The sequence below is a fragment of the Abramis brama genome (assembly GCF_963993115.1).
Source record: "Abramis brama genome assembly, chromosome: 6".
Classification (NCBI taxonomy): Eukaryota; Metazoa; Chordata; class Actinopteri; order Cypriniformes; family Leuciscidae; genus Abramis; species Abramis brama.
In genome coordinates this window covers 15,617,189-15,639,953 of record NC_139968.1, presented here as the reverse complement: position 1 = coordinate 15,639,953, position 22,765 = coordinate 15,617,189, and the positions used below count along the sequence as shown (strand labels likewise).

Below are 22,765 nucleotides of genomic sequence, written 5' to 3'. Positions count from 1 at the left end.
CCATAAATACTGAACGGTCCATTAGTAAAATCACGAATGTGCTCTTTTATGCAGTGTTGATGATCAAAACCAGACTGACCTCCATCACAATAGCTTTCAAATAGTTCATAGAATAGCACAATTCAAAATGCTATAATATAAACAATACAAAGCTTTGCTTTGCTGTAGACAATATTGAAGAAAAATAATATGTGAAGAAAAATAATATTTGAAGAAAAATAATATTTGAAGACAAATATTGTGTGCATTGTAATAATGTGAAAGAATAAGTGTATTAAGCTAAACAAAAATGTTTGAGCTAGACAGAAACAAGCAATTAATTCCACAAACCTACAAATGAAAAGACAAATTCATGAAGAAAAAAAAAAACAGGCTGTGTGCTGTTTCCAGTTCTTGCTCTTTTGGTTTCCGCACACAGATGTGGGTGTTACTGGGCATTCTACATTCATATGTTTTTTAAGTGACAGTAAACTAAAGTCAAGACTGGGAATGACAGCAGGAATGTGGAAGACACAACAGAAAAAAAAGTTCAGTTTAAATAGATCATTATATCACTATATATATATATATTTTTTTCTGTGTATGTGTGCTGTTATCAATATTTTGTTATCAACATTTTCAGAGGGAAACTCTCTCACTCGTCTGGTCTGAAAACTATCCTCCTGCGTGTCTTCTCATGACATGACAATACAATGCAGGTAATTTCTTGTTATTATGTTTCTTGTTAAAAAAAAAAGCTGTTTTTATTTATTTATTTCTTCTTTTCAGGAGAGAGTGAGAGCTGTTTTCCTGTATCAGCTGCATTTACTGACGCTGTTAATAAACAAGCAAAACCTGAAGGCAAATTTCTCTGTTGCTCATTAATGGGTGTCACTGAAACTCTACGTTCCTGTCCTGCATCCTTCCTGCGCTCTTTCAGTGATAATGAACTGAAGTCGTGACATGACGGTGAATTAAGATTCAAAGATGACAGGAATATATAAAACATCATTCAGAGAAATGTTTCTTTTGAGAATCAGGATCCAGAACACGTTTCCCAGAGGAGTTTACGAAAGGACACTTCAATCTCAATGTAAGTTAATAATGAAATGGAATCATTATTCAATTTTTTTAAAAAATATATATATTTATACAGTGCTTTTATAATTTACATTCATTAAACTTAAAAAAAGGGAAAATTATGCAGCCTTAAACCTTTTTTTCTGACTGATTTGACTCATCGGTTGAATTCTATTATTCGTGACAGATGCAAGCTGATTAAATGATCCATCTTTATTTTAACTGAAAACTGTATATCTCTGAATATCATGAATGTTGTGCTGTTTTATTGATGAACTGAAGTTCAGACATGGCAAACAGATCGTTATCGATACAATAACTTGCAGCAGAAACAATATAATTGATGGGGCAGATTCAGAAGGTCAAAAGCCAAAGAACAAACATTCCCTGTAAAGCATGTGTTAGTAAACTTCAACTTCTCTCTGATACTCAGTATTTTTTAATATACTTGAATATCCTTGAGAACGATGGTGCGCATGCGTCGGTCTGATCACTTCACGTGGTTGTTTTCCTAAGATAGCTACATCAAGCTGCATATGGAAGTTTTGGGGAAAACTATTTACGGAAAACTATTGTTTCTCAGTACAGTATACTTGAAAACATTAGGGCATCATGATTGTAAGGTATATTCTGAGTGAAAACAGTTTGAACAAATGTGTCATACTTTTCCGGTATCACTGAAGATACCGGCTAGATTGCGTCGGTGTTTGGCCTGATTTGTTTTGGTCTTCAACTGCTTCATTTAAACTAGCATTAACCGAATTTTTGACATTGCTAATACTTTAAATGGGATTGAGTAATGAATGACTAACATGTTTACCTGCAGGGAACTAGCTTTAAACTTTGTTTTGATTTAGCATTAGCATTAGCATTTTGTACGATCATCTTGAATCTCATTGCTTATGCAATTATTACTTTTATTTGATGGTAATTTGATTTGTCTATAGTCTCTATATAGTCTCTTCAAGGGATTCAGGTTTAACCAGTAGAGTAAGGCAGCTTTAAGAACATTTACTGCTAAATTGTACCATTTGCAGATGAGTTTAGCACACAGGATGATGATGACGATGCAAAAAAAAAGGCCTAAGATTTTCTTTTTCTTTTTTTTCAGTTTTAAATGCTTCCACTCAATTATCCAATAGTAAAGGATGAATAATGAATGTATTTAAAATGTATGTAATTATTAAATAATAACTAAATTACAATAATTATTTATTAAATGATAAAGACCAAATTATCTAATTTTAACAATTTACTTCAAAATAAAAACAAGATTTTCTAAACAGATCTGAATGAATTACTTTTAGAGGCTTTATAATCATTGAGAAACCTACAGGTAACAATTTTTTTTTCTGTTTCTGCAGTTGCGGCTTCATCTGTGTGTTTGCGGTGCTGATAAACAAAGGTGAGCATCAGAACGACACATCAGAAAGATAAATTCATGCCAAAGATTGGGTGTTTACAATTAAAGTTTGTGTTGTTTCAGTGTCTCTGCGGGAAACAGTAGAGGCTGTTATTGGTGGTTCTGTTCTCCTGCCGTGTTCTTCCACTGAACATGATCTGAAACTTCAAGACATTAATGTACACTGGAGACACAATGGCAGCAAGCTTGTGTTTGATGTAGTCAAGGGTAAAGATTCAGTATCAGAAAAAGACCAACAGTACAAGAACAGAGCCAAAACTTTTCCAGAGGAGTATGAGAGAGGAAACTTCTCCATCAAACTTATCAATCTTCAATACGCTGATGCAGGAAAATACATCTGCTACATCACACACACATCTGAACAACCTACTGTAAGGCTGATCATCAAAGGTGTGTGAAACTGGCCTATTAATACATGATTAAATAGTTGGCATTCGCTACTAATGTTCCAGTATAATTATGGATGGATCTGTTGTCTTTATCACAGTGCGGTCAGTCATCTTCACTTTTTTTGTTGCAGAATCACCAGCAGAAAAAGGAAATGGATTCATTGATCAAGGAAAAGAAACAGGTTCAGATGAGGTGACATCATCGCCTTTGCTCTGGGTTTACATTGTATTACCTGTAGTGTTAATAGTGCGGTAACACTTTAGAATACTGTATCTTACTTACTGCATAACTAATAAGGAATTATTGAAGAACTAATAGGTAATTCTTCATTAACCACTTCTTCACTACTGTTAACTACTAAGGAAGATGTGTTAACTAATCAGTATGTAATAGAATTTTATGATTGTGTTAAGTATCAGTTAGTTAATCAATAACTAATGAATTATGTCATATCTCCTGAAGAACTACTATTAATTATCTACTAATTAAGGTTCAAGAAAAATAACTTTAATGTAACTACTAATGAACAGTCATATACAGTAGTTACCGGTACTACAATAATCCAGGTTTTTTTCAGTGGAGTGGTGGATGAAGTACACAAATCAAGAACTTGAGTAATACCCCAATAAAATATGACTTCAGTGAAATTATAATTAGGCCTATTAATTTTCAAATTAACCTTAAAAGTACAAATAAATTTTTAAGGTACTTAAAAAGTAAAAAGCACTGAACAATATTTTTTAGTTTTTTAGACAGTTTTAGTCATTCAGCACTAATAAGAAAGATAAGTGGAGAACAGAGACCGGGTGATTACACTTGGAATAGTTTTCCAAGAGTTTTCAGATACGCAAAATGAACACACAGATCGATTAACCGTGACAAAAACAAAATAAGCTGTATTAAGAAATGTCCTCATCTGAAATAAAGGAAGATATCATGTACCCTAAACGAGTCATTGTCATGTATTTTACAAAGGTTAAGATGATTACGTTAATAGTGTTTTTTTTTTTTTTTAACAGTAAGTTCGATTTGAGTGGGAAGTATGTGGTAATTCTTTATTAATTACTAATGGGTTCCCTATATTTTCACTTTAGAATACTGTTTCAGGTTCTAAGTAATTCCTGAAGAATTATCTAACAACTATTTATTAATTACTAATAAGTTCCCTACATGTTCAGTTTCCCTCAGTCGTTGCCTCAAATACATGAATTTACTCAATGGCATTCTATGCTGAGGAATACAGACACACACAGTACTGTATATACAATATAAAAACTAATCTAAGGTTAGTTAAGGCAAGGCACTTGAGTGGGGTTCCTTTCTGAAGTTTATTTCATACAGAACACACTCACAAAACCACATAGGCCAAAACCTCTTTAACATTTATATGCATTTGTTAAAATTGTATTTTCTTCTATTAATAACATTAGTAAATAAGGAAGGTCACAACTCAATGTAGTTTTGTATGACTGTTCATTAGTTAATTCTTAGTTGTTTTTCTTGAACCTTAATTAGTAGATAATTAATAGTAGTTCTTCAGGAGATATGACATAATTCATTAGTTATTGATTAACTAACTGTTACTTAAAGGAACTGTATGTAGGATTGTGGCCAAAACTGGTACTGCAATCACTTTAAAAATACTATAGAGCGGTGTATCCCCTCCCCCTCCCCCCTGACTCGAGGTTGCCAGATAAGCTGAATTCAGCAGAAACGTAGGCTGCTTCAATGAGCTTCCGACGAGACGTACACAGTAAGTTTTTTTCTGTTAATTATGTTTATGCATCATGAGAGATATTTTGATAAGTAATTATGTATTTAAAAAATGTACTAATTGTCATTAGTTAAATATAATCGTAAATATTTATGCTCGTATGTGACAGTATCGTAAAGATGTATGCTTGTATGTGACAGTATAATCGTAAAGATGTAACGTTATGCTCGTATGTGACAGACAGAACGGTAGCTGTAAGTCTAACTTGTAACGTTATGTATCTGTCATTAATGTAAGTACAAGCACAAGCCTATGTCACTATGTGTAATACAGCTATTCATTTAGCTGATGCTATAAGTGAAAGTGACCAGCTGTATTTTTTTACTTACCCTGCAGCACGCGTCCATAACACACTAAAATATGTGATGTGAAATACAGGTCAACTTGCAGCATGTGTAACTTAGTCCACGATATACGTGAAGAACGAATGTCGAATCATTTTTTCTGAGGTAAAGTTAGGCTTCTGTCTCAATTACGTTTCAAATTGCCATAATGGGCGTGCTAATGTTGTTTTCCTCAGCGTTTTAGCACAATGACAGAGAAACGGGCTCCTATGCATTGCTAATGTTAGCATACGTCCATGTGAGCTAACGTTACGTTACTTTGCACGAACATGCATAACTTTGTTCGACTGTCATGAATATATGATATGTGCATTGACATCAAGTACAAGTTAGCCAAGCACAAGTTAGATGAATCTTACCTGTCCAGGAGAAAATTAGCTACGTTGGCGTCTGTGTTCAAATTCTTCTCCGTTTTCAGCTGTCTCCATCTTTCAAAAGCATCTCCTATACAAATTCTGGTTTTATTTCGGACTTTGTCACGACGAATTTCTGAATTATAACGAGGTCTTTTTGATTTAGTAACGTTAGACATTTTTATCCGACTAGAGCTAGGGTAGGTTAGAGCAAAGCTGGCAACCCGGATCCCGAAACACTACTGACTTCGTGATTGGTAGATAGGTGGAGGGAGGCGCTTCAGGCCAAAACACAAAATGACAACATCAACATCAGTTGAGGGCTGCAAGTCCACTTTTTAAATGACAATATCCTAGCCATACTACTGTTGTCAGTGATATAAGTATTTGAAATTAACATGATTTCTTAATGTCTAGTGACATATCAGGGCCATTTTATGATTAATTGAAATAGATTTCTTACATACAGCTCCTTTAACACAATCATACAATTCTATTACATACTGATTAGTTAACACATCTTCCTTAGTAGTTAACAGTAGTGAAGAAGTAGTTAATGAAGAATTACCTATTAGTTCTTCAATAATTCCTTATTAGTTATGTAGTAAGTAAGATACAGTATTCTAAAGTGTTACCCATATATTTATAAATATATACTTTCTTTTTTAACTTGATCTCCTTAGGAAACAAATGTAATAGAAAAAGTAAAGGTGACAATGGAATGTTAACATCAGGAATCTTCTGTCATTTCTTTCACACCTTTCCAAAAATTTTGACTTCGCACTGCCATGCAATGATTGTTTGCCAGTATTAAATGCATTTTGTACTCTTTATGTATTATTTTATGTTTGATCAAATTTAATTTATTAAATCTGATTAATTGATTCCTGTTATCACATATATTACGTTCATTCACAGTCTAGGGATAGGAAGGAGCAATAAAGAACATTGTGGGGAAAGGAGGAACAACACACAACAACATTTTTGATACAAAATAAAATGAAATTTATTAACACACGGAAGCAAACAGAACTTCAGGAGGATAATCTATTTAAAGTAACAAAAGAAAAATATTTTTTTTTCCACTAAAAGTAAAAAAGTAAACTTGAATTAAGAACTTGAATTAAAACTTAATCAATAAGAACTTACCTACATCCAGTTTATTAGAAGGGTCATTCTATGAAAATGTCAATTTTTCTGTCCCTAGCCTTTACAGAAATATTACACTTAAAAAACACTTTAGTGTTACAATTTCTTTACATTTTAAAATAAAACTATATGTTATTTGAACAATTACACCCTCTTGAGCCATCAATGTGGCAATATTTGATTTTTATTAATTATATAGAATTTCAAGCACCACAGAAGTGCTCGTCCCCACAGCCATGTACAGAGGGAAAATGCTTTATTTTGAGGTCAATAACAGATTTTTACACCATTTAAAATACAATAATGTATACATAACTATCAAATATATTATGTAAATGATATATATAAAAAAATGCAGAATAAATATAAAATTTATAATGAAAGTATTGGTCCCCTGGAGTTGTGTCACTGGTGTTACCGTTAAACAAAAATCTCTTATTTTGAAATAAAAATCACACTGATGACATCACTTGACTTCCTTCTTCCAATTCCTGTATATCTATGAAGAAAAGCCCATGGTAGATCCACTGTCTCTTTTCAGTTAGCAGAAATCTTCTCATTTATCTCATGATTTCATATGAAGCTTTTAGTTGAAGTCACTGGTATGACCTACTTTACTGTTAGGTAATTGTAAAAAAAAAAACTAGAATACAAATGGATTAAACTACTTAATTTAGCTAGTATACCATGATTGACAACATGTGGTTTGTTATCTTGCAGCAGGCATTTTGTAAAATTAATTTTTCATGAAAATTGTCACTGGTGTTACTGTCACTGGTGTCACCTTTCTTATGGGTAACACCAGTAACACCAGTGACTTCCATTTATAGATAAACTTTATTGTGTCACTAGTGTTACTGTCTTTTTTTCTGTCACATTAAATGCAATGTCACATGTGACATAGTAATAATGTTACATCCATTTTATTCTGCTACACTCAAAAGTTAAGATTTAAAGGATTGCATCATTACTTGATTTTAACTGGTTTTCAAATATTTTCATTGTTATAGCAAATAGATGGTACTAACCTCATTCAAGCACACTTTTAACAAACCTGATTAAAATAAATAAAACATAATCTCCTTATTTGTTGCGTTATTATTATTTTTCACTAACTCTGTCTACATGTGCTGAAAAAAAAATTGAAATAATATTTCATAAAAACCTTTAATATTGCCAAAGAAGTAAGGTAACACCAGTGACAAAAAAAATGGTACATGCGGTCTTTAAATAAATGTACAAAAAAATTAAAAATTCATTAAGCTGTAATTTATGCGTATTCATAAAGTCAAAGGGTAATCTAATAATGTGGTGTAAGTTTAAATGTTAGAAAAAGAAATCAATTTTAAGACATCTTGCCATACCAAAAGTGGACGTTTCTGTAGAATGACCCAGCAACACCCGCGATATCCATCTTTGATCTCACAGGTGTCAGATCCACTGCGAGAAGAGAGAACACTGTCTGGCTTGCCTCCGCTTTTTTCACTCCTCCTCTCACTGCAGCCGCCTACTCTCGACTACATTTAAGGCGAGGCAAGGCGCGTCCCAAACAAGCCTAGCCTACTATTTGATATAAATCTGTTTGCGTCGAAGTCAGGTTGACGTCACTTACATTTGATTAACGACTCCTGGCATACTGATGCGGAAGTTTTGCGATAGCCTACTTTCTGTTTAAAAGTAGCATCTGATCCTAATTTCATACGTTATATATTTTAAAACAGTGTATGTGAATAATTACAGTGCACTATGATGATCACCAGGTAGGATGATTTCTGAATAAAAACGCTGTTTGGACAAAGGCGTGTAGTAGCCTTAAGGGTAGCCTATAGCCTTTCCTTCCCAGACTGAAGCGCTGGTGTTTGCTTCTGCTTTTGGTCTGGTTTATCCGCTTTGGCCATCGACTGTTTTGTGTAAACAAACCTTTATCGGTGACCGCATTGAATGTCATGAATACATTAATGACTTGGTTTATGAAGAGGTGTATCTGCAGTAAATAGCTACTAACATTTTAATTTAGTCAGTTAGCATTAGTGTTAGCATTTTGTATTAGCCCGCCGTTCTCAGTGCATGCGCAGTTAGTTTTAGTTTATATTTTGATTTGCCTAGCATTACAGTGGTCATATGTGAAGAGCCAACTTAAGATCAACTGCTAAACTGTAACAATTTAACGTTAGAGATTTTAACCTGTGCATGTTAATGATCATCCAAAATATTATTAAGGGAAATAATTAGAATATTTGCTAAATTAGTTGTAAATTGATGGATTTTTACAGTTTAGTTGAATAATGATGGTCAAATGACAGAATGCATTCAAAGAGAGATTCATCTGAAGCACACTATATGATGTTTTATATTTTTTAATGAAAATAATGATCAATAATAATAGCAACAGACTATGAATGTTTCCATTTAGTTGGCCTGTGATGATGATTAATGAAAAAGTTAAATTTAAATAATAACTACATGAATTATAAGAAGTATTGATTAAATTCACTATGGAACCAAAATTGACAGTTCTTATTTTTGTATGTAATATTACAGTATTTATTATAAATGAATCATCAATGCACATCATTATTTTAAAATTCACGTTTCTTTGTGTGAGGGCAGAACAAACTGTCCAAACAAACTGAACAAACAGTTCACTTAAAAATAAAAACAATATTTTTCTTTTTACAAAATCTACATGAAAAACTGTCCACAAATGCCTGATTCACAAACAGTCAAATTCACAGATCAATATTACCCAATGCCCCAATAACTGTTCAGAAAAATCTTACAAATATTGATGTTCTGATTAATAAGAGCAAAACCATTCAATGATTGTGTTGAGATGAGATTTAGTGCCTTCTATTTTCTTGCACCTGGTTTTCATTAATTTGGGTGCGTGAGCTTTCTATGAATGTTTAAAAGTTGCTAGCAAAATGCTCTTCTGGTTGAGGTTAAGTAAATCCATTTTTGTGTGTGTTTCTGCAGTTTCAGCTTCATCTGTGTGTTTGCAGTGCTGATAAACAAAGGTGAGGATGAAACAAACACTTAAACTGCATAAATGGTAGACTGTGTGTTTCCAGTAATGTTTGTGTTGTTTCAGTGTCTCTGCAGGAAACAGTAGAGGCTGTTATTGGTGGTTCTGTTCTCCTGCCGTGTTCTTCCAGTGAACATGATCATAAACTTGAAGACATTAATGTATATTGGAAACACAATGGCAGCAAGAATGTGTATGTTATAATTAAAGGCCGTCATTCAGAGAAACAGGACCCAGACTACAAGAACAGAACTGAAACATTCCCTGATGAGTATGAGAGAGGAAACTTCTCCATCAAACTCCACAATCTCACTTACACTGATGCAGGAGAGTTCAGCTGCGATGAAAAAAAAAAGTGTAATATTGATGGTAATGGTCTGTATTTTTTTACAGAATTTTACCATTTTGTCATTATACAGTGAATGCCTGTTATTTTTCAATTCTGTATTTTTATGTTTTTTGCCTGTAATTTTGTGAAATGGTTATTTGCTCTAACTTTGCTGCCAGAGATTTACCGTTTTTTTACGGGATTTTTTTTTTACAGGGTGCCTCATCACACACTCATCTGAGTTTAAGACTCTACAGCTGATCATCAACGGTGTGTGAATCTTGTTTATTAATATATTAGAAAGTTTATGTTCACTAGTGATGCTCCAGTCTGAATGCTGCGGTATTTAAATTATAGCCAGATCTGTTGTCTTTATCACAGTGCGGTCATGTTGTTTTTCTTCACTTTTTTTGTTGCAGAATCACCAGCAGAAAAAGGAAATGGAGTAATTGATCAAGGAAATGTAACAGGTTCAGATGAGGTGACATCATCGCCTTTGCTCTGGGTTTACATTGTATTACCTGTAGTGTTAATAGTGCTTATAGCTGGTTTAATCACATTTCTCTTGAGAAAAAAAACCCACACTGCCTTATCCACTTCTGAACAACAACCAACAGAGACAGAAATGACAAGTCAGGTCTAAAAGCTTTTCTGATGTTTTGTTCAAGATAAAAATGAATGAGAGTGTCAGTGTATTTCTGCCTGAACAATTCTGCACCACAAGTGTTCTTTCATCATGTTGTGTTTGCCAGTATTTTTTTGTTTTTATTCTTTTTGTTGCTTTTTAACTATACACATGAACATATACAACAAACAGAGACAGAGAAGTCAGGTCTAAAAGCTTTCATTTTTACTTCCGCTAATGACGGTTTTTTACATTTAGTTCAATTGTTACAGCTTGGTTCATTATGGTGTTTATTGTGCTGGTATATTCTTGCCTTATACATGCACTGCATTGTTGAGATGTTGAAAAAGTGAGACTGTCAGTATGTTTTTCTGCCTGAATAAATCTGCACCACAAGTGTTCTTTCATCATGCTGTGTTTGCTAGTAGTAAATCCCTTTTGTATTCATGCATTATTTTATGTTCATTAAATTTTAATTTACTAAATCTGATTAATTCCTGTTATTACATCATTGAAAGGTTTATTTCAGTGTTCATACATTCAGTCTGCACCAAATAAAACGCTTAGCTCCATGCAGGGCTGTAATATCTGTCCATAAAACCAATGTTGGAGCTTCATGAGAATGCATTTCAGTTTTCTTTGGTACTTCCAGAGAGGCAAAGAGTCTTGTGTTTCATTTCATAATCTCTTTATGTACAAAACACACTAAATGTGTGGATGAAATTTACAAATGTTGGTGTTCAGATACCTTGCACGTTATAAGATTTTCACTAAAAGGAAATGTTTTCTCATAAATGATCCAAACAAATTCCATTATACTTTTCAGTCTACCTCATTATTGGTACTGAATATTCTGTTTAAAAAGTTACCTTGAATATCTGCAAAATTGAAATTATCTCACATCTTCTCAGCAGAAATGTTAATCTTGAGTATATATAGTATTGCATCCTTCATATCTCCGAAGAGTCTTTAGTTTTATCAGATTTATAAAAGACAGATGCTGTACCGATTCTTTCTGAAAACGGTCGAGCTCTTGGAGGCGTGCCGTGGGCGGAGCTAAAGAGTCACGCACAATATTCATCATCGCATTATCCCTGGAGAACGTTTGATTCACTATACTTTCGTGTTGTTTACATTATATGCACTTGTTGCTGATTGACAACAAAACAGACATTTGATGTTACTTACCGCCTGCGGTTTTCGACTCATGATTGGGATACTTTATCACTGTGACCGCTCCATGTTTCAGTTTCAAACGATCTGCAAATCCAGCATCGAACTGGGCTTTATTTATAAAACATTCATCACCAAAATGCCGGGAACAAACAAACACACTTGCACGTTGAGGGGCGTTGCTCTTGCTCTGGGGTGCGTTTCCTGAAAGCATCGTTAGCCAACTATGGTCGCAAGTTCCCTCGTTACCAATAGAGTTCAATGGACATTGCGATGAACTTGCGACCATAGTTGGCCAACGATGCTTTCGGGAAACGCACCCCTGGTTGATGTGTGTGTGCACTCGCTTTTCCAGTAGAAGTGCCCATACAATTCCGCACTTTACGACGTCATAAAGGGCCATACTCGGAAAAAACGTTTCGAAACTTGTGCTGCTTCTCAAATCGCCTATACTACGTCCTAAAAGTATGTACTTTTTTTGTGAAGAAAAAGTACATACTTTTGAGTAGCAGAAGAGTAGGCAAGCTTTGGGAGATACTATCATGTCATACAATTGCGTCTTTAATGGTTGCTCTGTCACATCCTGGCCTGTCAATCATCTTGTCACAGTTAAAATTCTCCACCCAATCATCCACCCACCCACTCACCCACTCATAGAGCTCTTTCTCATAGAGCAAAACAATTAATCAGAAAAACAAATGTGAATAAGATTACAGCAGCCGCGATTACCTATTCATGAAAAGTGCATATTACAGTTTTACGAGCAGTTTCACGCTTGACGCTCAAGCACCGTCAGGTTAGCCATGCTTCGACCAATCGATTGGGCTGTCGATTTCGTGGCTCGCAGGGCCAGGTCTGTGGCGCTGCGCAGGTCCCTGAAAGCCTCTGGTTCAGGCCGGAGAAGTTTAGCCTGAAACACCTGGAGGACAGCCATGGTGTGAAGCGGCGAAGCAGCTTGGCCAGCGGTGGCGTAAGCGCGGCCGGCGAGTGCTGAAGTGGTGCGGCAAGGCTTCGATGGATGTGACGCTTTGGCCTTCCATCCAGCTGCGGTGGGCGGGCAGAGGTGAGTGGCCACCGCTTCCTCGAGGGGAGGAATCGCCTCGTAGCCTTTCTCCATCGCACCGTCCACAGAGGAGAGCGTTGAGGAAAAGGAAGGCTTTAAGCGCGCTTTCCGCGACTTAGTCAGCTCGTCGTGCACTTCTGGGAAGAAGGGGGCGGGTCTCTGCTGAGGGGCCTGCCGGCGCCCCTACAGGAACCACTCATCCAGCCTGCTGCGTGTGGGCTCCTCGGGCGAAGACCACTCGAGCCCGAGGTCTTTGACGGCCCTGGTCAGCACACGGAGAATCTCTGCATCAAGGCCCATTCTCGTGCTGGCTTGTGTTGACGGTGCGGGGCCGGAAGCGGAGCCCGCCCACTCGTCACAGTCGGATGCAGCAATGGAAAGGCTGTCATCCTTCTCCTCGTCCTCGTCTGATGCCCCAAAAGAGACGAGACCTGGCGCTTGCAGAGAGGGGCGCTGGTCCGCCTGTGTGAACAGGACTGGCGAGGGAGTTTCTTCAAGAGAGAGCGAGGCACGCGGGGACTGGGCCGGCGTGTGTTCGCTCGTCTCCGTCTGCTCTGGCATCCTTTGTGAACGGCGCTTCTTTTTGCGCTGCTCAAGCAAAGGGAGAGAGAGAGCGGGAAAGGCGGGGTCGTCTTTGGTGAAACCTGCCAGTCGAGCCCGCAGGGTGGAGAGATCCATCATGTCGCACTCAGGGCAGCCGCCCTTGGCGAGTGCAGCTTCTGCGTGGTCACGGCCCAGGCAGGAAGCGCAGAGGATGTGACGGTCTCCACCGACGAGAGGGCCTCTGCACGAGGCGCAGTTAGTGCGAGGCATTTGCAACAACGCCTGCGAAATTTCTCTTTTAGAAAAAAGTGTGACGCGGCGAACACACTAGCGTAAAAGGATATGAACACAAACCGCGTGCTACACAGAACACAACAACACACGCGGACAGAAGAGCGTAAGGTCAGAGTGAACTTGAAACTGCACGCTCACACGACAAGACAGAGTGGAGGAGAACGAGCGAAAGCTCATCCTGTGCGCTCACAAAAGAATACAAACATGCGGAGATTGAGTGTCTAAGCTATATTGAAGGATCTTATTTGAGATTTTTAATGTGCAACCGTGATTGCTTAAACAATACTGAATATATAAAAGAACCAGGCACTGTGGTGATGTCATGGCTTTTGCTTTTAATTACATGTTATACAATTTATTTTGTATTCTTTGTGTATTTTTTCATGTTTATGTCAAAATTAGAACTGCTTACCGTTCCCCTATTCATTAACCCTGATCAATCTTATCAGTTCATTTCTTTCTTTCTGTGTACTTACAGTGTGCACAAGATAAAACAAATAAACATGTTGCTCATGGTTGAGATCTGACTGATGTCAGAAGAACACAACTACACTAAACACACTCCACAAATGAGTACATGGAGTCTTTGTCTTTAACCTTTAACACATTTGCATCATGTGCACGACTCCAGCAGATTGTTTTACATGTTTTCCGACACCAGTTTAACCTTGTTTAATAAATATCTATACAGTCTTTAAGACTTTTATGCACCTTTACTTATTAATCACATTTGAAAAGCTTTTTGAGACCAGTTACTATTGAAGAACTACAGCAGTTTTCAAACAAATAAAGTGTAACTCACGTTAAAAACAAATCAATGTAAAAATACATCAGGCATGTGCTTGTGTATTTTATGATGTAGAACAAAAAAAGTCTCTTCAAGTAATGTTAACCACCTTATTTTATTCAAAGATAAAAATCAACAGGAAATTCCCAATGGAACCGTTGGCTCAAATGCAAATCCTCTTCCTGGTTTTATGAAAAAATACAGTCCATACACTGCAGTCATTTTGTCTGAAGTTTAACCTGAAGGTTAAAGGTTTGAACAGAAGTCATCTTCTCAGTGAGTGTCCAAATGAAAGTAGGCAAATGAAATCAGTTCAAATTTATCACTTATCATTTATCACAGGAAACACAAGGAGAATGCAGGAAAACCAAACCACGACCACCAAACACAAACCAACCAAACCAAATACAGAAGAGAACACAACTCAACCAAATGGAAACATATCTATCATAGATAATGAGGGGTAAAACAAGCCACAAGGGACTGATCAATAAACTAATAAAGGACACAGGCAAACACACAAGAAGGAATTTCATGCCGTGTGTTTTGCCCTTTTATTGGAAGTTGTTGCTCTTTTGGTTTCTGTACACAAATAAGGGTGTTACTGGATATTCTACATTCTTATCATGCTCTTTTAGTGACAGTAAACTAAAGTCAAGAATGAATGACAGCAAATGTACAAGACAATAGAAAAAATTTCAAAAATGTATTTCTTCTTTTCAGAAGAGAGTAAGAGATGTTTTTCTGTATCTGCTGCATTTACTGACGCTGTTAATAAACAAGCAAATTCTGAAAGGCAAATTCCTCTGTAGCTCATGAATGTGGGTGTCACTGAAACTCACTGCATTCTTCCTGCACTCTTGATAGTGAACTAAAGTCATGACATGACGGTGTATTGAGATTCAAAGACGACAGGAATATATAAAACATAATTCAGAGAAATGATTTACTTGAGGATCAAGATCCAGAACACAATGTTTCCCAGAGGAGTTTACGAAAGAATGCTTCAATCTAATGTAAGTTAATGATCATTATTCAATTATTATTTTCCTTCACCTGTAGAGTCAAACATCACATCACTAAATCAGCATGAATTTCCTTGTTGTTGTTGTTGTTGTTGATGATGGTTTGTGCTGGTCTGGTTTTGGATCTGGTCGACCATCATGGTCTTTCTTGTGGTTCTGGTTGACCAAAGAAGCCATTAGCCTTATTTTATTTCAGTCATGTTTTATAATAGACATATTTTTTATTTTTTTTTATTTTTATATAATTAGGTGTGCAATATAATGCATCTCTCTTTTAAATTTGAGCCTAAAACATTTTTTTTTTCCTGACTGATTAAATTCATTAAAACATAACTCAAGCTGACTAAATGGATCTTCTTTATTTTAAATAAAAAAATATTAAAAAATTTATTTAAATATAAATAAAATAGGTTTCTATATCTCTGAAAACCATGCAAAGTTGTGCTGTTTTACTAATGAACAGAATTACCAACGCTATCTCACGACCAATTCGTACGAGTGATTAAAAGGTGGCTAATTCCTACGAATGTACGTGTATATATGTGTATACTTCCTCTGTTCAGTTTCACCAGTCTCTGTCTCAGTCTCTTACCTAGTTGGTAGAGCCAAATTTGCTTAAATTATGATTCTATATGTATATATGAATTGCTGATTTACTGATTAATCACCGATTTACAATAATTTACTAATTTTCCTAAATTATCCATTTAGTAATTGTTGATGTTGTTCAAGACTTTATGTTTGATCAGAAAAAATAAATAAACAGTACACAAATTTGTTTAAACAAAGTTATAGTTTAAATAATTAAGAATCTTTGTGGTTCTACATCTAATGTATCAATTAGATGAGGCAGAACCTGTATAAAGCATGTCTATGATAATATAAAATATAACATATATTTAAAAAGGCGAGTTATTATTGACATAATTTGAAAAATATCAACTAAAAATCCATTTTTATTGTAAAAATACACTATGCACAATCAATAACTCTGTACATTTCATCAGTTATAACAGTTTACATTATATTTTAGACATTTGCTGGTCAATGCAAAATATTTGTATGTGCATCAATATACAGTAGGCAATGTTAATAATAATAATAATAATAATAATAATAATCATTATTTTATTTTTAAATGTATTTAAAATAGTTTTACATGCGCCAATGTAATTTTAAAGTAACGGTTTGTTGATGTGCATTATCCTGACAGGCTTTTGTTTTTGTTATTGAAATGATCCTAATTTTAATCATTGGGATTGCAATAGAACATAAAAGACAGACAAAGAGAAACTCAAAGAAATGCAAAGGAAATTAGTTATTATTTTGTTACTTTATCACATACACCTACTTTTGCACCTGAGGTTTAGCAGGTCTTAATAGTGGTTAACAATTAAATAATGGAGGAAGGGGGTAGGGTGGGGTGCTATAAACCAACAAAGCTCTTCTGATGTGAGAATATAACCACCCGCTCTCCTTTTGTCAACCGCCGTGTCACACCCCCACCACACTTCACCACTCAAGACCCTCTTAGTCATTATTGAACCACAGAAATATAAACTATGTGTGAAAGTGCTATCCATGTTTCACAGCATAATCGAATGCTCTGATATTAAAAGTGTAGATCTAGAAACACAAACAAGGAGCATCATCCCTGCATGCTGCTGTTTCCTAAGAAAGGCTAAGAAAGCAATGAGAAACTGACTGATAAAAGCATTGGTTTGCGGTTTAAGGTTAAACCTCCACTGTAGATAAAGCTGAGAGATTGTGTTTGTCACAACATGAACAAGTGACCAACTAGTGGAACACGTTTCTGGTTTTGGTTTAGCACTTCAGTTGAGTTTAACCACACTAAAGCCTGTAGCCTGTAATACTTATTATCGTTCAGCATAAATGTATCAGTCAACAACATTACAATCGAAACTATACAGCTGTGGCCATGAAAAAACCCTTTCCTTAGAATCAATGAATTATCAAAAGTGTTCGCTGGATGAACTGATTAATTGATTGTAATATTAATTTACATCAAGTTAACTGATCCAAATATTCAAAATGAATCATAACAAGTTATGAGTAATTATTAATATTTCCTCTTTGAGGTAATTTGTTACAATATACACTTTATTGCCAAAAGTTTTGGTATGCCTGCCTTTACATGCACATGAACTTTAATGACATCCCATTCGTAGGGTTTAATATGGAGTTGGTCCACCCTTTGCAGCTACAGTATAACAGCTTCAACTCTTCTGGGAAGGCTTTCCACAAGGTTTAGGAGTGTGTTTATGGGAATTTTTGACCATTCTTCTAGAAGCGCATTAGTGAGGTCAGGCACTGATGTTCGGCCTGGCTCGCATTCTCAGCTCTAATTCATCCTAAAGGTGTTCTCGGGTTGAGGTCAAGAGTCTGTGCAGGGCAGTCAAGTTCCTCCACACCAAACTCACTCATCCATGTCTTTATGGACCTTGCTTTGTGCACTGGTGTGCAGTCATGTTGGAACAGGACGGGGCCATCCCCAAGCATGAAACTGTCCAAAATGTCTTGGTATGCTGAAGCATTAAGAGTTCCTTTCACAGGAACTAAGGGGCTAAACCCTGAAAAACAACCCAGGGTAGAGATGAAGCTCTACGCACTGTTCTTGAGCTAATCTGAAGGCCACATGAAGTTTGGAGGTCTGTAGCTGTTGACTCTGCAGAAAGTTGGCGACTGCGCACTGTGCGCCTCAGCATGCGCTGACCCCGCTCTGTGGTTTTACATGGCCTTTCACTTCATGGCTGAGTTGCTGTTGTTCCAAATTGCTTCCACTTTGTTATAATACCACTAACAGTTGACTGTGAAATATTTAGTAGTGAGGATATTTCAAATTTGTCTTAATATAGTTAACAGTTTTCACAGCAATGTTCATGGCCTCATGCAGTTCTGGTGACATCTGCTTTGTTGCAAGACTTTCCCTCTGCAAGAAACAGTGCATCCACTTTTCTTCTGGCACTCGCTCTTTGATTTGTTTAACAACACTGCAATGTTTTCCCGTCAAAGCAGCCGCGCCGTCTGTGCATACATTTCCAATCAAGACCTTTTTCAGAGCAGGACTCATCAAGGCAGTGCATGACATTATCTGCTGCTGTTCTCGTTGGAAGTTCTTTGCAAAATAGCAGATCTTCACAAAGATTACTGTCCATGCAGTATCGGACAAAAACTAACAGTAACGCGGCGTTGCTTTTGTCCGTCGACTCGTCCAGCTGTATGGCAAAATAAGGGCTTGCCTTTATTCGATCCACGAGTTGGCATTCAGTTTCATCGCTCATGCCACCCTTGTGATGATCTGAATATGTGACCCATGCTGGCAAAATGAGTCGGAATGCAATCAAGTTAATTTCAAGCTACAGGAAAAACAAGTGAAATTTTTTAATTTTGGTCAAGTTTGAGGTTTTCACAAAAAAATAATTAAGCCTTTATCTAGCGATCACAATGCTCAAAGTATTAATTAAACATTTAAAGTATCTTTAATTGTTTCTGAGAGGAGTACATTTTGATCTTGTCCACTTTCAACCACTTCCAGAGGTAGTCGAAAACACATTTGGCCTGCTTTTGTTGTGTAGATGCTCATGTGGTCGAATGTGTTCTAACAGCCACACAAGACCGTCTACTCTTCGCCTACTGAACTAATGAGTAAACATTATGGGTAGCTTGCTAGCCAAACGGGATTTAAACTTTGTCAGCTGAAGACCCAAGTTTTGTTTGAAGATGAAAAACATACCAAGCACAATGTTCTCACACCATTCCTGAAAGCTGCTGCTCGCCGTATGTTTTTCCATTGTCTCCGGTCGCGTTCATATGCAAATTGTGCAAGCTTATTTTCTCCATTTAAATCGAAAGATCTGGAAAAGCCCATACATTAACCCGCCCATAGACCCTCCCATCGAAGAAATCAGGACAGAAGTGTTTGAAAGTGGACAAAAGAGACGGATTAAAACACCAGGTGTAAACGGGAATGTGTCTCCCTCGTCTACTTGTGATCCGATCGACCAAAACGCAACTTAATGCCAGGTGTAAACAGGGCCATTCACACTGGTTTTATCAACGGGTTCGATCCTATTCAATGAAATGAACCAACTCAAATGATTCATTCACGAATCGGACATCATTACAATGTTTATTTCTTAAATTCTACCAGGAATTCCCGTTTACCGGGGACAGTCCCATTTTGGAGTCCTGTCCCTGGGAAACGGGGATGTCTGGTCACTCTATTCAAGTGTCAACTTGGGAAAGGTGAGATAAATGAATAAATTAAATAAAGAATCAAGGAAGTTGGCATAGTAGCAACAAAGGTGTGTGGCTTTATAGAGACAGTAAGGTACTGTAGTGTGGGTAGGTGCAATTAATTGTACCAAACACTTGGGGTCGCTGTTTTTATTGAGACATAAACATAGGGTTATACAAACACAACACTCAATAAAGATCACATGTGGAAAAATATATGTTGTACTTACCATAATTTGGGTCTTTCTTTGTGTTCCATTGTTAGATTAGAAGTTATATAATTCAATGGAATTATATTTTCATTTTTTATTTATTTATAAATATTAAACAGATGTTAGTCTCCAAAAATCATTCAAATAATGCTGATACAGTTCAGCCACACTGTTTCACTGTTTGTATCCCTCTGCTTATCTTTGTTTTCAGCCTCATATTTACATGCAAATGTTCAATTTATGTTCACCATGCTTGAGGCTCAGGTTTCAGAACTTTACTATTATTTAAAAAATATTTTTTTCATTAGTCAAAGACCTGTCCTGTATGTTTCAGTTGTTGAAGTTGTTTGGCATGCTTTACTCTCTGCAAGGCAGAACAAATGCAATGCAACGTGCTGCTATGTTTCCATTTGAGGTTAAGACAACTGTGAGAACTGAGATAACCTAAATGTATAATGGTATTGAAAAAACGCTGCACTCGTTTAAGGTTAAACCCCACTCTAGACAAAGGTGAGAGACCCTGTTTATCATTGGCTGTGCCCAAGCCAGTGGAACATGTTTATGGTTTTGGTCGAGCGCTTCAGTTGAGTTTAACCGCACTGTGCAGTGAATCATATAGCCTGGCATGCATCACACACACTATATATGTATATATATATATATATATATATATATATATATATATATACAGTGCTATGCATAAGTGAATACACCCATGCTAAAGTTGACTAAAAAGAGGAATAAAAAAATCATATTTTGGAAATTGAACTTAATGCCTTAATTTAAAAAATTAGGAAAAATCCAACCTTTAAGGACACCAATTTTCTTTGTGAATGAATAATGTATCGTAAATAAATAAATGTTCTTCCTTAAAATACATGGTGCATAAGTGAGTACACCCCTATGTTAAATTCCCATAGAGGCAGGCAGATTTTTATTTTTAAGTATTTAAAAAAAAAAAAAATTAGGATACTATGCATCCTGATAAAGTTCCCTTTGCCTTTGGAATTAAAATAGCCCCACATCATCACATAGCCTTCACCATACCTAGAGATTGGCATGGGGTACTTTCCATAAGATCATCTCTCAATGCAAATCAAACTAGCTTTTAGGCTAACTGAAATAAAACCATTTATTTATAGACAAAATATAGACAAAAATACATCATAAGTAAGATTAGCCACATAAAATCATTATTTATAAAGCACACGTAAAAAATATTCATAACATGTAATGAACTCACAGAGCTGAAGCTGAATGATCCTCATGATACTGCGTGATTAAAACAGTTGAATCTAATGAAACCTGGTTCCTCTCACACAACATCATTTAACATGAATCTACTGCAGCTCTGAAGCAGACAGGAACAAACTTCTCCCACATCAATCAGAGACAGTCAAGTTTGCTCTGACCACATGCAGACTTTTTTCAACACCTAATACTCCACCAACATCATCAATCCATTAAGCAGTTAAAGCTCAGTTTTTGTGTTTATAACCACTGTTTTTCATGTTATTTAATCATACATAGGCTACATACATACATACAGTACATACATACATACATATACATATTATGTTAGGTAATCCAGCCTCAATAACTATACTAATCACTATACCCCCCTCCCCTTACCCACCCAATAATCAGATAACCAGTTATTTCCTGTAGGGATTGATAATTATTATGATAGATAAAGCTCACGTGGGAGCATTCCAATGTTCACGCCAATTCAAACTAAAACACTAATCTTATTATGACTGGGTTGGTTGTGTCTAGTAAAACACAGAGGAGAACAGTTAACAGTTTCTGCCGAGGGATCAAATGTTCACATGGTTAACCAGGTTCAGTTACATCTCGTTAGCAGATGTCGTATTCATTCATATATTATTTTATTTACTTAAATCTCAAAACTGCTGATCTTACAGTAAGTGTACACTAATGTAACACCTAATAAAAGCCTCTTGAGGGCAGCAGAGGGAACAACTGCAAACGGTGATGCTTTACAGTGCTTGCTTTTTAAATAAATAATAGTAAATAAAATAAATAAACAAAAACAGCAACAACAATTATAACTAATAGTCTGGGTCAAGCATAAATCTGCAACTATGAAATGGTTTGCTCTCAACCACAAATTAGATCTGTAGCCTATGTAAAACATCAAATAATGGCAACAGGTTATACAGCTCTTCAAACTATTTGCCTTTGTGCATTTAAGAACCTATCAGAATAGGCCTCAAAACCATTTTGTCCATATAATAGAAAAACAAAACACAAAATGTTCTGTTTTTTCACACATGATATATGAAACTGAATAAAAAATATTAACATTATAACAGTGTCATAGAATAGGTATTAGACTAGTGTTATCACAAAGGTAAACAAAATTATGTGTCAACAAAACCTGATCATGCCTTTGAAAGGCAAATTCTTGACTAAAACAGGATATATGTTTTAAAAAATAATGATAATAATTAATCTCTTTCAGGGTACATTTACACGACAATGATGTACTAAAAATGGAAAAGTTTTTTCTTTGTACAGATGACAACGATGTCAAAAGAGTCCCCGTTCACACGGATCTGCAAAAACTACTAAAAACGCTGTATTATTCATGCCAGGCCAATAGATGGCGATGTCACTTTGTAAAGAAACACTAGACGCCCATAGACTGAACACATAATACACATGCGCATGATGTCACTGTTTTCACAAATTCGCAGTTTTGTAGTTTACATGGAGACGATATCGGTATCATTTTCAAAAACTTGACTTGAAAAACAAAAGTTAGCATTTTCAGGCCCCCAAATCGTTTTTGTCGTGTAAATTATTGGCCAAAACGCATAGAAAGTTTTCCGTTTTCAGTTTAAAACAGTGTCGTGTAAATGGCCCCTCAGTTTATCTGAAGGTCTTAATCAGAGGTCTTCAATCCTGCTCCTGGAGG

The 22,765-nt window shown here is 36.0% G+C and overlaps 1 protein-coding gene and 2 long non-coding RNA genes across 4 annotated transcripts in view; all 3 read left to right on the top strand.

Annotated features, from left to right (window-relative positions):
* Positions 1 to 619: 619 nt before the first annotated feature.
* Positions 620 to 2,464, top strand: LOC311084376. Its single transcript, XR_014606495.1, has 3 exons — positions 620 to 698; positions 769 to 1,072; positions 2,424 to 2,464. It is a non-coding gene; the product is annotated as an uncharacterized lncRNA (long non-coding RNA).
* Positions 2,465 to 8,001: 5,537 nt separating this feature from the next.
* Positions 8,002 to 10,960, top strand: LOC311084375 (selection and upkeep of intraepithelial T-cells protein 7-like). 2 transcript variants are annotated; one of them, XM_084116382.1, is made up of 5 exons: positions 8,002 to 8,252; positions 9,469 to 9,509; positions 9,584 to 9,886; positions 10,062 to 10,115; positions 10,265 to 10,960. In XM_084116382.1, the coding sequence occupies exons 1-5, from the start codon at positions 8,239 to 8,241 to the stop codon at positions 10,486 to 10,488; spliced, it is 636 nt and encodes a 211-aa protein (XP_083972508.1). In that variant the 5' UTR covers positions 8,002 to 8,238; the 3' UTR covers positions 10,489 to 10,960. The 2 variants fall into 2 exon arrangements, with proteins under 2 accessions (XP_083972508.1, XP_083972507.1); XM_084116381.1 differs by having other exon boundaries at positions 8,062 to 8,252; positions 9,584 to 9,892.
* Positions 10,961 to 14,816: 3,856 nt separating this feature from the next.
* LOC311084432 overlaps positions 14,817 to 22,765 on the top strand; it is an 87,616-nt gene continuing 79,667 nt past the window's right edge. Inside the window, exon 1 of the long non-coding RNA XR_014606532.1 lies at positions 14,817 to 15,346. This is a non-coding gene — a long non-coding RNA (uncharacterized lncRNA). The remainder of the gene's footprint in view (positions 15,347 to 22,765) is intronic.